Below are 14,570 nucleotides of genomic sequence, written 5' to 3'. Positions count from 1 at the left end.
GTCCATAGAAGGCTTGCACAGCTTGGTTCCTGCTGTTGTATTTCTTATAGCAGTTACCCTTGAAGCCATTCACCTGCTCATGTGCTTCTTCCCAGGTAGAATACACACCCGGTTTCTTGCCAACGTGAACCACATACCAAGCCATAGCTGTTCAAGAAAAGAGTAGCAAGAAAAATAGGCAGAATCTGGTGAGTTATAAATATTATCATAAAATTAACATCAGTGTCAAATAATAGGGGCCTCAGATATTAATTTTTTCTGCACAAATTTTGTTTAAGACAATCATCCCTGGTGGCCACTTTCATGATCCCAAATAACTGTTTCATGTGTACCATGGGGCCATGAGACACTCCATCCTCAGCCATCAGGTGGTAAGTCCAAACCTGTTGCATTGGGGATGGATGTATCTCATGTCCTGATGATACCCATGAATGAAAGGTAGCCATACAATACAACAGCAACTAAACATGTAAAGCCACCTCAGATTGTCATGTGCACAGATAAGGTAGTAATCATAGGTAGCTCTAATAGAAAATCCAAAGAATTGTGGCACCCATGGCATCTGGAGTACCATAAACTTCTAGCCATCACCTTGAGTCATGAACCCAATTGTTGCTAAGTAAAGTTTATGGTTCCTTCAGATGTGATGAATGACACAAGAAAAACAGTATAGCCACCTCATACTTTTTTTTGTCATCATAGGCCACAACAAAACCTCAGAGTATGTAATGAAACTCATACATGCCATGGAAGTATGTGAAGTGAGCTGGCCACACAACAAAGTCAGAAACAACATTGTGTAGGCCAACTCACTATCACATACTTTGATGACAGGCATGACATAATATAACTTAGTCATACTCATCATTGGCAAACAAACAAGAAAACATCACTGGCAAGATTAGGCATGTGCTCAGACCAAATAATAAAACATGCATGCATCCTGCTCAGATTAATGCATGAGCATAATAATAGTTTAAAATCTGATGCATAGGCACATGCTCAGATCATGTTCAGAACCATCTTGGTTCTCATCAAGTACATCCAACAACTTGGTTGATCTAGGATGGAAGGGCAGGGTTACACTAGAATATGCAAGACACTAACTATAAGTTAGTGTTAGTAGGAAGAATGCAGGATCAGATCAACTGCACAAAAGAGTAGGTCAGCCCACTACACAACCACCAACTGCAGTAAGCTATGCACAAAAGAAACCACCACTGCACACCATCAAGCAGTCACCTAAAGAGGGGCATGCACTGCACAAAAGGATCAACCACCAGCTTCAAAGCACCTCACACATAGTAGTGCTTGGCCAAGAAAGTCCTCAGCCACAAGACACGGTGGGAGTCAACCATCTTGACAAAAGCTGTGCCCAGGGCCTTGTTGTCCAACAGGTGACCATAAGCACACATCAGGGCTTCGTCAGTGAAGCCTGGCACATACATCACAGCTGCATACAACTCTGGATGAGAATCCTCCACCTTAGTAGACTTAATAGCATCTGCAACATCTCTCACAGCATCTGCCATTCCAGTGAACAACACCACATCCTCATCAGCAAGCACAGATCTCTTCCTCTTGTTCCCAACAACCACCTCAGTTTTTGTAGCATCAACTGTGTCAGTTTTCCCACTAAGAAGCTCTGTTGGGTCAGGCTTGAGGGAGCTCTCAGCAAAGTCAGATGGAGTACCCAGTGGTTCATTTGATCCCATGGCATACTTACCAGTTGCCTGACCATTTCCAAAGATGATCATCATCTGCTTGTAGTGTTGGATGGGTTTGTTCAGGAGCTCAGCATCTTTGGGATGTGCCTACACAAACAATGAGAAGTGGCACTTAGCATTGAAATAAGTTTGAAGTCAGAAGTGGACACTCTGTGCTAAGATTGCTTACTTGGGTATGGCCATTGTAGTGCTCCTCCTCTAGCACAATCATGCATGCATCCTCATCCCACAAAGCACCACTTAGCTCTCTCAGTTTGGTCACTCTCACCCACCTCTGCCTCCACTTTCTTAGGTGGTTGTACACCTGGGTACCAGTGACCTCTTGCCCACTGAACTCATGCAGCGCTTTGGCTACCTGATTAAGGTGAACTTCCTTGAAACCCTTATCAGTCCTAACTCCAGTGGTTATGAGCTGGCACATGTGGCGCAGCACAAACCCAGACATAGGGTCAGTCCACCTCAGATTTGTCCTCTGCTGAGCTAGAACCTGTGATGCAGTTGTGAAACCAGCACCAATCTCCCCATGACCAACATCCCCAGCCCCAATCTCCCCATGACCAATATCCCCAGCAACATCCTCAACTCCAGGAAACACAAGGTGGTCAGCAGGCATGCCCCCCTCAGCCATGGCCTATTTGCAGAGCCAGATGGCACTTAGAAACAGAAATCATCATGGCACATGCCTACTTGCCTCAGTTCATAAGAAGTAATAACAGAAATCATCATAGCACATGCCTACTTGCCTCAGTTCATAAGAAGTAATAACAAAAAATGAAGTAATCATCATTGCATATGTACAAAGCCTCAGATGCAGTGCAGTATCTCAAGAAATAAAGAGTCATCACAGCATTTGTCCATAGTCTCAGATCAAGTGCATTATCTCAAGAAATAAATAGTCATCACAGCTTATGTCCTTAAAATATAAATGAGCAAAACTTACAATACAGGTCTAGATGCGAGAGGAACCCTTATTAGCCCACATGTGGGTTGCCCATTCATCCCTTTTAAGAGCCCAAGCAGCATTGTCATCCATATGGACATGGGGTAAAGGGGGGTTATTATTTGGCACCCAGGAGAACTCAGCAGGAACTACTTCATCAACCCCATGAGCAAGGATCCAATTATGTAATATACAACATGCAAGTACTAACTTCACTTGTGTCTTATAGGGATGGAAGGGTTTGTTGTCAATCATGCGAAAACGATTCTTCAAAGCACAGGCACGTTCAACGGTAACTCTCAGGCTAGAGTGTCTCAAATTAAATAATTCCTTATAGTTTGTTGGGTTGTTCCTAGGACCAAATTCTTTGAGATGATACCTAGTCCCTCGATAAGGAGGCAGAAACCCTGGGCGACATGCATACCCAGCATCAACTAAGTAGAACTTGCCTAAAAGAAGAATGGGCAGGCATTAGGTTCATGTGTATGTAACTATATGTTTTAAAAATTTTAATAAGGGCCTTAGTTACCTGGTGCAACCCTTAACCCATCATGTCTCTCTAGTGCATCAGCTAGAATGGTTGCATCATGTGCTGATCCCTCCCAGCCAGCCAAAACATAGGTGAATTTCAAGTCAAAGTCGACTGCAGCAAGGACATTTTGTGTTGGGTGGTTCTTCCTACCCCTAAATGCAGCTTGGATCTTGGCTGGCACTTTAGCATAGATATGTGTACCATCTATTGCCCCAACACAGTCCTACATGGCATGCAAAAGTGTATAGTGAATTGACATGAACCCATGTAGCAACAACCTAAATTCTAAATGACAAATTATTTACCTTCAAATATGGATACCACCTTAGGCTGTTGCTAACCTTAAGGGGTGTCTCATTGGATGGAGGTCTAATCATATCTTGCCTAAGTTCTCCAATTGCATACAACACCTCTTTGAAATGGCGATGGACAGTCTCTATAGACCTTCTCCAGTTTTGCCTAATCACTCTAAAATGTTGGTTGTGCCCCACAATATGAAGAAACATAGCAACTTGCTCTTCTACACAACAATTAATGCTGTCTGCTAGCAATTTTCTCTCCCTAAGCAAGTTACACAAGCTAAAGAAGGGTGCCCTTCTCATGCGAAGCATGTTCACACACTCAACATCATTGTAGTTGTAAATTAAGTCTAGGTTCTTTTGCCTTTCCTCATCCCACTTACTCAAAGGACCATAACTGATCTGAGGCCTTGAGGACTGAATCATTCTAATCCTAGCAAAAAGTAGGGCATACATAGCAGCAACAAGAGCTGCAGCACGAGCAAAAAGCATGCGCCTCTTCTCTTGCAAATCCATCTAGAAGATAAAACATGGAATAAATGCTTAGACTAGGACATAAGCTCAGACTAACTGAAAATCATCATAGACTTGGACAAATGCTCAGACATAATGAACAATCATCATAGACTTCAACATATGCTCAAACATAACAATGTAATCATCGACTTGAGCAATAGCTTAGCAAAAAAAGGATCTTCATATAATTGCTCTTAATATTAAAAGTACGACATGCATCCAAATCAAAGAAGGCAAAACTCTATATCACACGGTGCAGATTAGAGGGGGGTAGGGGGAGGAGATGAACAAATTACCCACGTCAACGCACAAGACCCAGCAAAGCACAGCAGCAGTTCAGGGGACGTCGGATCTGCACGCACAGATCCACAACAAACATTTACACAAGTTAGGGTTTACAAATCGGTAACAAAAAGAGGAGAAAATGAGGGAGAACTCACCGGCTACGAAAATCGTCAGATCCACTTGCCCTGCAACAAATCCAGTGAGAAAAAAAAATCAATAGCATGAAACGAATCAAACCAAGAACAAAGGGGGAGAGGGAGAAGACCACGAACCCTAGGAACCGGCGGCGCAGACGCGGAGCGACGAGAAGACAGGGAGGAAGCGGGAAAGGAGAGATATATAGGCAGTGAATGGCGGGAAAGAGGGAGGTAACCCTAGAAACTTCGCGCCATCTCCCCGCGCACGGAATCGCCGACCGCGCGAGCACGCGAGAGCACGGAGCGAGCCAGGCTGAAGAAAAACGGCCGATTCGAGCGTAGCTTCGGAGCCTAGCTCCGGGGGTCCTTTGCACGGGAAAAGCCAGGCTAGAGAGAAGAGAAGGGAACCAAACACCGAAACGCTGCATCCAGGGAGCCTGGTTCGCCCATATGCGGGCAACCAAACACGCCCTATATCGCTCGCTCTCGCTCGAAGCTTCGCAGGCTCGTCTCGGCGGCGGCGCAGCGAACGCAGTACCGTACCGAGCGGCGTGGACGTTGTTCCGAGCGCGGCCACGAGCGCACATGCATGGCTACGGGCTCAATGACAGGGCAAAGGCCGGCGGCGATGAGGAGCGAATCTGTGGCAAACGGCGGGGCGGCGATCAGCCCATCCCGGCGTCCCGCGTCCGCAGCAGCCGCCAGTGAGTTTGCATGCGGGCTACACGTGACAGCCCGCGATGTGTATCGCTGGAACACCGACTGCAAATCGAACGAATCGTGGTCGACGACCCCCACGGCGGCGTCGTGGCCTCCTCCTCTACCGGCGGTGATGAAGAAGCCGCGGCCTGGGCATGTCCTTGTGCTCCGCCGGTGGCTTCCCCTCCGGTCAAGAGCACATATGTGTCTGTGCCCTGCATCTACGGCAATCGAGAGCGCACAGGTGGCTATAGCCTGCATATGTACACCGGCGAAACTTCGCCATGTCCTCCACTCGTGGCCTTCCCTCCACATTCTTTTGCCATGGCTAAGAGCATCTCCATGAATGTGGTAAAACAACTTTCTATCTTGATTTTTTAGTAAAAAAAAAGTCTTTTCCAATAGTTTAGTAAAAGAGGTAGTTAAAAATAAAAACTTGTCAAATATCCTTCTCAACTCATAGTTTGCACCAGTAGAGAGAACTCTCTATCCCTCTAGTAAAAGATATGATTAAACAAAAAATAACAAATATATGTGGACCTTACTATAAATTTTTAAATTTTAGAAATCTATTATAGGTTACTGTTGGAGAAGAACAAAATTTAAAGTTGCCATTTATTTTATTAACAACTTGCTAGATCTGTTAGTTTAGCAAGTAAATTATACCAAACTTCTGGAGATGCTCTAGCTGCACAAACAAGAAAAAACTTATGGAGATGCTCTAACTGCACAAACAGGAAGCTGCTTTTTCTCTAGCTATGTTTTTAGTTTTAAAAATAGTATATGTTTAATAATTAATACTTCATGCATGTGTCTAAGTATTCAACATAATAGGAGTTAAGTTTACCATAGGTAACCAAACGGGGCCTAAATGGTTTGGCAACATTATGCATTGAGAAATGATTTTTGGATGAGATCGATAATGATACCATCATCAATGAATTTGCATCGAGGAATGTTACAAGGAATGTACATTTTATGAATTGTTGCATATGAATACTGCTTTTGCATGCACAGTTGAGTATTTATGAATATATATATACTCATTCTATAGGATTTAGAAGTCGTTTTGGACAAGGTTCGTGTCAAACATTAGGAATATAAATCATCGATAACTTTTAAATTGTTGAGTTTGCAAATGTAAAAATTATATGAATAGATTTGTGTTGAAAATTACTTTCATAAAAGTATACATATATCATTTTTTCTAAATACTTTTATAAAAATAAGAGGTTAAAGTTGTGTTTTGGAGACCAAGTCACTATCCTAAACGACTTCTAAATTCTACACGAAGGAAGTATATTTATATATATTTACAACAACTACATGCATGTACCAAAACCTCAGGGCCGGCGCTGCTCATCGTCACTGCATTTTGACAGGAATCTAGTTTAGGAGTAACAAGAGATACAACGGCGACGACCGTGATTGCTGAGCTGTTTGGTCCAGACTCCAGATAGCGTTGGATTTGGGCGGGGCGATCTTTGCCTCCACCTGGCAGCCGCCCATTGGTCGCCCCGGCGCGCGATATCCAGAGAGGCGCGGCGGCAGCCAATGGCCTCGGCGCGGACGTGGCGCGCCGCGCATCCACCAGTCGCGCCGCGCACCGTTGAGCCGTCGACCCGTCGTCGTATAAAGATCTCCTCCCCACACCGGCCATTCCCACCACCACCACCGCCACCGAACATTTCTCACTGACCACTGTGCCGCGCCGTGCTCACACACAGAACGACGATGGCCGCGTCGGCGCTTCACCAGACCACCAGCTTCCTCGGGCAGGCCCTGGTCTCCCGCCCCGCCGCCGCCGCCGCCGATGCCGGCGGCCGCATCACCATGCGCCGCACCGTCAAGAGCGCTCCCCAGAGCATCTGGTACGTGCTCTCTGCTCCGCACATTCATCCATCCATCCATGTTTACAGCTCGCTTGCTGTCGCTGAGAACTGACACTAGCTCTGGCTGCTGCAGGTACGGCCCTGACCGCCCCAAGTACCTTGGCCCGTTCTCGGAGCAGACGCCGTCGTACCTGACCGGCGAGTTCCCCGGCGACTACGGGTGGGACACGGCGGGGCTGTCGGCGGACCCGGAGACGTTCGCGCGGAACCGCGAGCTGGAGGTGATCCACTCGCGGTGGGCGATGCTGGGCGCGCTGGGGTGCGTGTTCCCGGAGATCCTGGCCAAGAACGGCGTCAAGTTCGGCGAGGCGGTGTGGTTCAAGGCCGGCGCGCAGATCTTCTCGGAGGGCGGGCTGGACTACCTGGGCAACCCGAACCTGGTGCACGCGCAGAGCATCCTGGCCATCTGGGCGTGCCAGGTCGTGCTCATGGGCTTCGTCGAGGGCTACCGCGTCGGCGGCGGCCCGCTCGGGGAAGGGCTCGACAAGGTCTACCCCGGCGGCGCGTTCGACCCGCTCGGGCTCGCCGATGACCCCGACACCGCCGCGGAGCTCAAGGTGAAGGAGCTCAAGAACGGCCGCCTCGCCATGTTCTCCATGTTTGGGTTCTTCGTCCAGGCCATCGTCACCGGCAAGGGACCCATCGAGAACCTCTTCGACCATGTCGCTGACCCCGTCGCCAACAACGCCTGGGCTTACGCCACCAACTTCGTCCCCGGCAACTAAAGCTGATCGAGCGAGCGAGCTGAAGCTGAGCAGAGCATCCATGCGTGCATGTCGAGCGAGGTCTCTTGTACTCTACTTGTTGTTTTCAATCGTAGGCGTGTAGTAGTTGCACGAGATCGATGTAAACTAAGCACAGATCGCATGTAACATCAGTGTGGATGAATCAATCTATATCGATGGCCTGTACCATATTCAATTTTCGATCAATCATCGTTAATTACTCCATCGCTCTATCGATCGACCATTGATTCTTTCTGGAGTAGTAACATGAATCCACGATGGGTTGCCTAGTTTGATGCGTGTGTATGCAGTGCTTGGACGAGGAATGTTGTTGCGAAAAATATCCCAGCGCAATAGCGCATGACGATGGCATGTGTTACGTGGAATGACCATAAATGGTGTAAATCCTCTGCTGTCTTCGAGCTTATCTTTGCTGAATCTACTACTCATTCAATAGTATTTTTCTCTCATAACAAATCAGCGAATAATACTTTCAACTATGACTTTTTAGCTAAGTGAACAAGCTCATTGTCATGGCAGAGGTGACACATGCGCCATATACCTTAAAGTCCTTAACTATAATGGACAATCACTTTTTTAAGTGATTATATTTTAAGCATGCATTCATCATAGTACATGATTATGAATATTATATTCTTGAGTCCAGTGGCGGATGCAAAATAAGATTAAAGGGGTTGATCTCTTCTTCTCTCCATTTTTCTTCTTTCCTCCACCCCTTCTTCTTCCTCACCCTCCCCATATTTCCATTGATGCACTAACTATTGTTGGCGGGCCGGGGGGGGGGGGGGCTAGAGCCCCCCAGCCCCCCTTTAGATCCGCCCTGCTTGAGTCTAAACCAAAAACAAAACACTGAGGACCCAAACGTAACAACAAAATCTAGTGAAACTCAAAATGTTGGGTGTGAATTGTCTATTTGTGATACAGACATATGAATCCAAGAAACTCATACTCTCTCCGTCCATAAATAAATGCACATCTCGCTTTTCGAGGAGTCAAACTTTTTTAAAATCGACTAGAAATATATCAAATACTCCCTCCATCCCAAATTGTAAGTCATTCCAAGAATCTTGGAGAGTCAAACTTTTTTAAGTTTGACCAAATTTATATTATAAAATAATTATTATTATAGTACTAACTAAGTATCATTAGATTCTTTCTTAATTATATTTTCATAGTATACTTACTTTACGTTACAAATCTTAGTATTTTTCTCTATAATTTTAGTCAAATGTGAAAATGCTTTGACTCTCCAAGATTCTTGGAATGACTTACAATTTGGGATAGAGGGAGTAGTATTATTATTTGTATCTACAAATAAGTATATTATAAAAGTATATTTCATGGTCAATCTAATGATACATGTTACATATGATAAATATTAGTATATTTTTTTATATACTTGGTCGAACTTAAAAAGGTTTGACTCCTCGGGATATGAGATATGCATTTATTTGTGGACGGAGGGAGTATGTATGATTATGAACCATATGTGTAGAATTAGAGAACGAGTCATGCTAAACTTGAGGGACAAATAGAAAAAAAAAAAAGAAAATATGGATGTAGGTTGGATTTTCAGAAAAACCCTCCATTTACCACTTTCTCTGTTCCAGTGAATGTAATAACGCCTAGGTATAGATTCACCCTTTGTGAAGCATGAAGAGGTTAATATTGAGTGTGTTTTTAGTGTAATACATTAAGGATCAGACTCCATAAAATCGTTGTTATCATCATACGAGGAAGAGGAATCCAATCAAGTTAGATAACTTATTTCTAATGGAGTAAGAACAACACAGTGGAAAAAAAGTAATGCATGAATCAAGTGAAGACCACACATATATACAGGGGTGAAGCCATGTTGAAGTAACCTGGTGCACAGGCACCAGGGTATTTATTTCTCACCATATGTTTCAATAAAGTTGTGTGAGTTACTTAAATAGTGCACCGGGATTCATTTGCTTGTAAGTTCGCCCCTGCATATATGCAGATGAAACATATAGCATCTTGGAGACAAAATTTGCAATATAGCCGTGGGAAGGATGGCTGTTTGATTTATAGCCGTTGGAAGATCCCTGTTCAAAATATAACAATTGCGAATTATTTGATGTGAAAATAATTTGTTAAATATTTACCAGTTAAAAACTTAAGCAATTTAAAATGCAAATCTAAAATAATGCTGTTTAAATTAAAATACCATTAAACTTGGTAATACATTAGACAAAATTTGCAATATAGCCGTGGGAAGGATGGCTGTTTGATTTATAGCCATTGGAAGATCCCTGTTCAAAATATAACAGTTGCGAATTATTTGATGTGAAAATAATTTGTTAAATATTTATCAGTTAAAAACTTAAGCAATTTAAAATGCAAATCTAAAATAATGCTGTTTAAATTAAAATACCATTAAACTTGGTAATACATTATGTATAAAATACAGCTTTTTTTTTGAGTGGATGGAATATAGGAGGCTGAAATGAGAATTAGGTTAGAAAAATGTGTGTGAATCGGCCTGGAGTGTGATGAAAAGTGCTGAAATCTGGATGAGGGGCTACGGCCCAAATTGGATGCTTCGGCCTTCGGTTGTGGAGTTGCCAAATGCCAAGGGCCCAAGGCTGAAGGCGCAGTCTCACTCACCGCAATCCCTCCCGCCGTCGGTCGCCGGCCGCCGGCCGCTCCCGACGCTATGCTCCGCCTCCGAAATTGCATTCTTCCACACCTACTCTCCTCGTCCCGCCGCTCAACCTCCTGCATCGCCCCCCTCCATCGCCTCCTCTGCGGTTCCGCCGCCGCCGCGAGCAGCCCCTTCACGGTCGCCGACTACCTCGTCGCCAGATGCGGCCTCTCCGGAGAGCAGGCCCTCAAGGCATCCAAAAGTATCCCCGGACTCAGCTCTCCCTCGAAGCCCGACGCCGTGCTCGCCTTCCTGGCCGGCCTCGACATCTCCGGCACCGACCTCGCCACCGTCGTCGCCAAAGATCCCAGACTCCTCTGCGTCGACGTGGGGAAGACCTTGGCCCCCCGCGTCGCCGAGCTCCGCAGCCTCGGCCTGTCGAGCCACCAGGTCGGCCAGGTAGTACTCGCCGCTCAGGCCCGGATCCGCAGCCGCTCGCTCCTCCGCAATTTTGAATTCTGGCTTGGGGTCTTCGGCTCCTTCGACGAGCTCCTGCGGTTCGTCAAGATGAACGGCAGCCTCCTCAGCACCAACCTCGACAAGGTCGCCAAGCCCAACCTGGCCCTTCTTCAGCGATGCGGGATGCAGATTTCCGATATCCCCAGCACTTTCTTGTCCCGGATACTTGTCAGGAGCAATGAGCACCTCCAGGAAACTCTGGCACGCGTTGCCGAGTTTGGAATCCAGCAGGGCACGTGGGCTTTCCCCTTCGCGTTCATGAGGTTTGCGATCTTCAACCGTGAGAAGCTCGAGAGTAATATACAGCTGTTTGAGAAGCTTGGCTGGTCGAGGGATGATATAGCGTCAGCAGTGAGGAAGGCGCCGAATATCCTGAACTTAGCTCCGGAAAGGGTTCGCAAAAGCTTGGATTTTCTAATGGGTGATGTTGGGTTGCAGATGCCAGACATTGTGTATCGGCCAGTGTTGCTATTGTATAGTGTGGAGCGTCGGTTGTTGCCGCGCTATTACTTGATGAAATTTCTCGAGGACAAGGGATTGGTGACTTCTAGTTTCAGCTTCTATACTATTGCAGTGATGGGCAATGATAATCTCCTGGCTAAACTTGTGCACCCGCACGAGATGAGTGTCCCAGGTCTTGCTGCTGCTTATGCTTCTAGCTGTGCTGGAAAACACCAGTGGGAGCTCCTTGGTGGCCTGACAGAGGGAAAGAGAAAGAGCTAAGACTTGTTCTGGTAACTAGTTCTGTAAAGAATATCTTCTAAGGTTTGCCATCCTCATAATTCATTCTTGCAACTTCTTCACATTTTTGTATGGGCATCTTTATCGTTACTTTATTAGTATCTAATGAAGGGCAGTGTTCTAGTTCTGAAATTCCATCTAGCTAGATAAGTAGATACATATAGTGGACTAAAAAGGGTGGTAGTGTATTGAGTTGTTTCCTTTGGTTCTTAACACTTAACAGTAGATGTTTGTGTGTTCTTTCTACTGTATTTGGGTGGATTTTGTACTGTGCTTTCCTTGTATTTTTAGTTTTCTGACTGGCCAGTGTTTGAAATTGTTTCTAAATACTAAACTGAAATGCTGCTGTCATTTTTTTGGAGCCAAATTTGTTAGCAAGATTTGTTTTATTTAGCTTCATATAAAACCGAAGTGAAGTTAGTCATGTGCCTTTGAATAGAAGTTCTGCAAAATTAGAGATTCATGATCATTAGACGTGCAGTGATTTGATTTTCAGTTGCCTTTGGTGCCCATGTGACATGAAGGCGCTGCTGTGGGTTTCCCCTGGACCAAAATTTCGCACCTATATTTTTCTTTGGCTTTGTACAAACCAAACTGAAATTATTTCCTGAGTTTTGTCATGTAATGGCAGCTCTGCGAGCTAGGTTCATTCTTGATAGACCGGCTGCATGATATAGGGTAAACGTAGTTTTTTCCCCTTTGAACATAATAATCAATTCATCATGGGCTATCCACGTCATTACTGGGGCTTAGATGATGAAGAGCATATTTTTGGGCAGCAGGAGTGAGAAATTTGGCTCATTCCTCAGGTGCTATGGTGGCATTGTTGTTTTATTCTTGCCAAATTAGTTTACATGGAATTTTACTTTTGCTTTGTACAAAGCAAAATGAAGTTATACCTAAGCCTCTCTCATAGATCGGCAATTCTGTGAGTCCTATTCAAGGTTGATAGACATGCTAGATGATTTTTGGTATGATAAAATGTTTCTTCCCTCAAACAATATTATAAATTAAACATGACGTGCTGTTTTATAGACCATATACATGAAGGAGGGTATAAATGTGGACAGCAAGATCAGAGGATGATGATTTATGCCTCAGTGCTGGGATGGGGTTGGTTAAAATACAGGGAATTCTGTGTGTGCATGTGTGTTGTAGAATTTGTTTTCTTTTATAATATTTTTGAATTGAAAAAGGTTTGCAGCACTAACACCAGATGACCAGGATCTCTGATGCTTGTTGAAGATATATGTATATATTATTAATAGTATTATTAAATTTCTTTGGCAGCATTAAAGATAGGTTTGTGTTCAATAGATTTTACTCTTTTGGAAGCTAGCATTGATAGTTTAGGGAAATGACTGTGTATATTATTTATGCACTTTGCATGCACTTCTAGCATTCACTATTCATCCTACAAGTGGGAGTAAAAGAAGGGAGTATTTTCTAATGTGTTGTTTACAATGTTTGATGTATCACAGTTGTCCCCCGATTTTCAGTCCACTTAAGATGTAAAATAACATTTTGTGCCCAAAATCCATTGTATGATCTAATTTGTATGAGTTGTTTTTGCCTTCGCCATGCAAATTGGTAGTGACACTACTAATCTCCTCATTGCATTTCAGGTGGCCTATACGTCAATCATCAAAGGACATTGGGTTTGAGGAACTGCATACACCATGAAGAGGACAGTGCTGCATTTGTGTGACTTTGGGCATGAACTGTTACTTCAGGCTTTGCTTTCACAAGGTTCTCGGAGCAATGTGATTTTTGAACACGTTCTAGGCTACTGTTTGACAGCCTCGCTCGTTGAGGAAAAAGATTCTAAATTTTGTCCTTTGTATACTTCAGTGAAAAGCTTGAGGATGCGGGTGTGGAATTTTTGCAGAAAGCAATCTGATTCTGCTTTATTTAAGTGGGGATTGCGGATTTGCGGTTTCTAAATTCTAAAGCTGCCAACAGTAGATTTTAGAGTTCTGAACTGAGATTAGGTTGGATTATGAAATTCTACTGACAAATGAGTTGTTGGAGGTGTATACTATACTTAAAAAACATGTTTTCACTTTTTTTTCTTAAAACAAGTGCATAAAAATATGCATTCACTCCCCTTTATACGCCATATTCTGAGATTGGTAGATGGGTACGTCTTCCACAACTACTAAAAGAAAGAACAGCGTCGTTAATTTATGTATGAAATAAATACAGAAAAATACATGTATTTTTGAGTTTTAGTGTGGACTTGCGCCAGAGTGCTTAGAGCGTTTTACATTTTTTTAAGATAAAGACTTGCAGCTTTATTATGTCTCTGGTGGATCGTGAAGGTTACGAACCGCTACAGAGATTACAAACTCTGGGAGAGAATCAACCAAGACATAAGATTGATCCGGGTCCAATGACAAACATAGCGAGTTAACTCATGTGCACAGACATTATAAGAACGTGGAACATAACTTATATCAAAAGAAATGATGAGTGTCTAGAAGAAATTTAGCTTCTCTAAACATAGTATCTCCAGCTGAAAGATCATAATCAGGAGATCTATGAGCTTTTACCAAAACCATAGAATCCGATTTAAACTGAATTTGCATCATTCCTTGATCTACTGCCACGGTGATAGCTATCAAGCATGCATGCGCTTCTGCACATAGAGCATCATAAACATTATCTAAGTTTCATGCACCTGCCAAGATCATAGATCCTTCATGATTCCTCATAGTAAATCCCCAGGCTCCACTCTTTTTGTCCTCGATAAAAGAACCATCAAATTTAATTTTCACATATTCTGAGTTTGGCGGACACCAGTGTACCTTCTCCATCTCCGGTTTTACACCTTTCTCTCACCACTGCATAGAGCAAAAAAAGGCTTGTTGACATGGCTCTGTGAACAATCTCTGTTGTCGACCACAACTGTTCACCAACCTTTGCCTTA

The 14,570-nt window shown here is 44.0% G+C and overlaps 3 protein-coding genes across 3 annotated transcripts; 2 read left to right on the top strand and 1 right to left on the bottom strand.

The window, feature by feature from the left end:
* On the bottom strand, positions 1,296-2,355 carry LOC110429689. The gene is made up of 2 exons (XM_021446073.1): positions 1,897-2,355; positions 1,296-1,814 (listed from the first exon to the last, which is right to left on the bottom strand). The coding sequence occupies exons 1-2, from the start codon at positions 2,353-2,355 to the stop codon at positions 1,296-1,298; spliced, it is 978 nt and encodes a 325-aa protein (XP_021301748.1).
* LOC8062994 (chlorophyll a-b binding protein 5, chloroplastic) lies at positions 6,771-7,977 on the top strand. The gene is made up of 2 exons (XM_002466818.2): positions 6,771-7,006; positions 7,101-7,977. Exons 1-2 carry the CDS (start codon positions 6,870-6,872, stop codon positions 7,750-7,752), a joined length of 789 nt encoding a protein of 262 aa, XP_002466863.1. The 5' UTR covers positions 6,771-6,869; the 3' UTR covers positions 7,753-7,977.
* Positions 10,317-13,703, top strand: LOC8062993. The gene is made up of 2 exons (XM_002466817.2): positions 10,317-11,665; positions 13,267-13,703. Exon 1 carries the CDS (start codon positions 10,454-10,456, stop codon positions 11,621-11,623), a length of 1,170 nt encoding a protein of 389 aa, XP_002466862.1. The 5' UTR covers positions 10,317-10,453; the 3' UTR covers positions 11,624-11,665; positions 13,267-13,703.

The sequence above is a fragment of the Sorghum bicolor genome, chromosome 1 (assembly GCF_000003195.3).
Source record: "Sorghum bicolor cultivar BTx623 chromosome 1, Sorghum_bicolor_NCBIv3, whole genome shotgun sequence".
Lineage (NCBI taxonomy): Eukaryota > Viridiplantae > Streptophyta > Magnoliopsida > Poales > Poaceae > Sorghum > Sorghum bicolor.
This window is presented reverse-complemented; position numbering and strand designations above follow the sequence as displayed.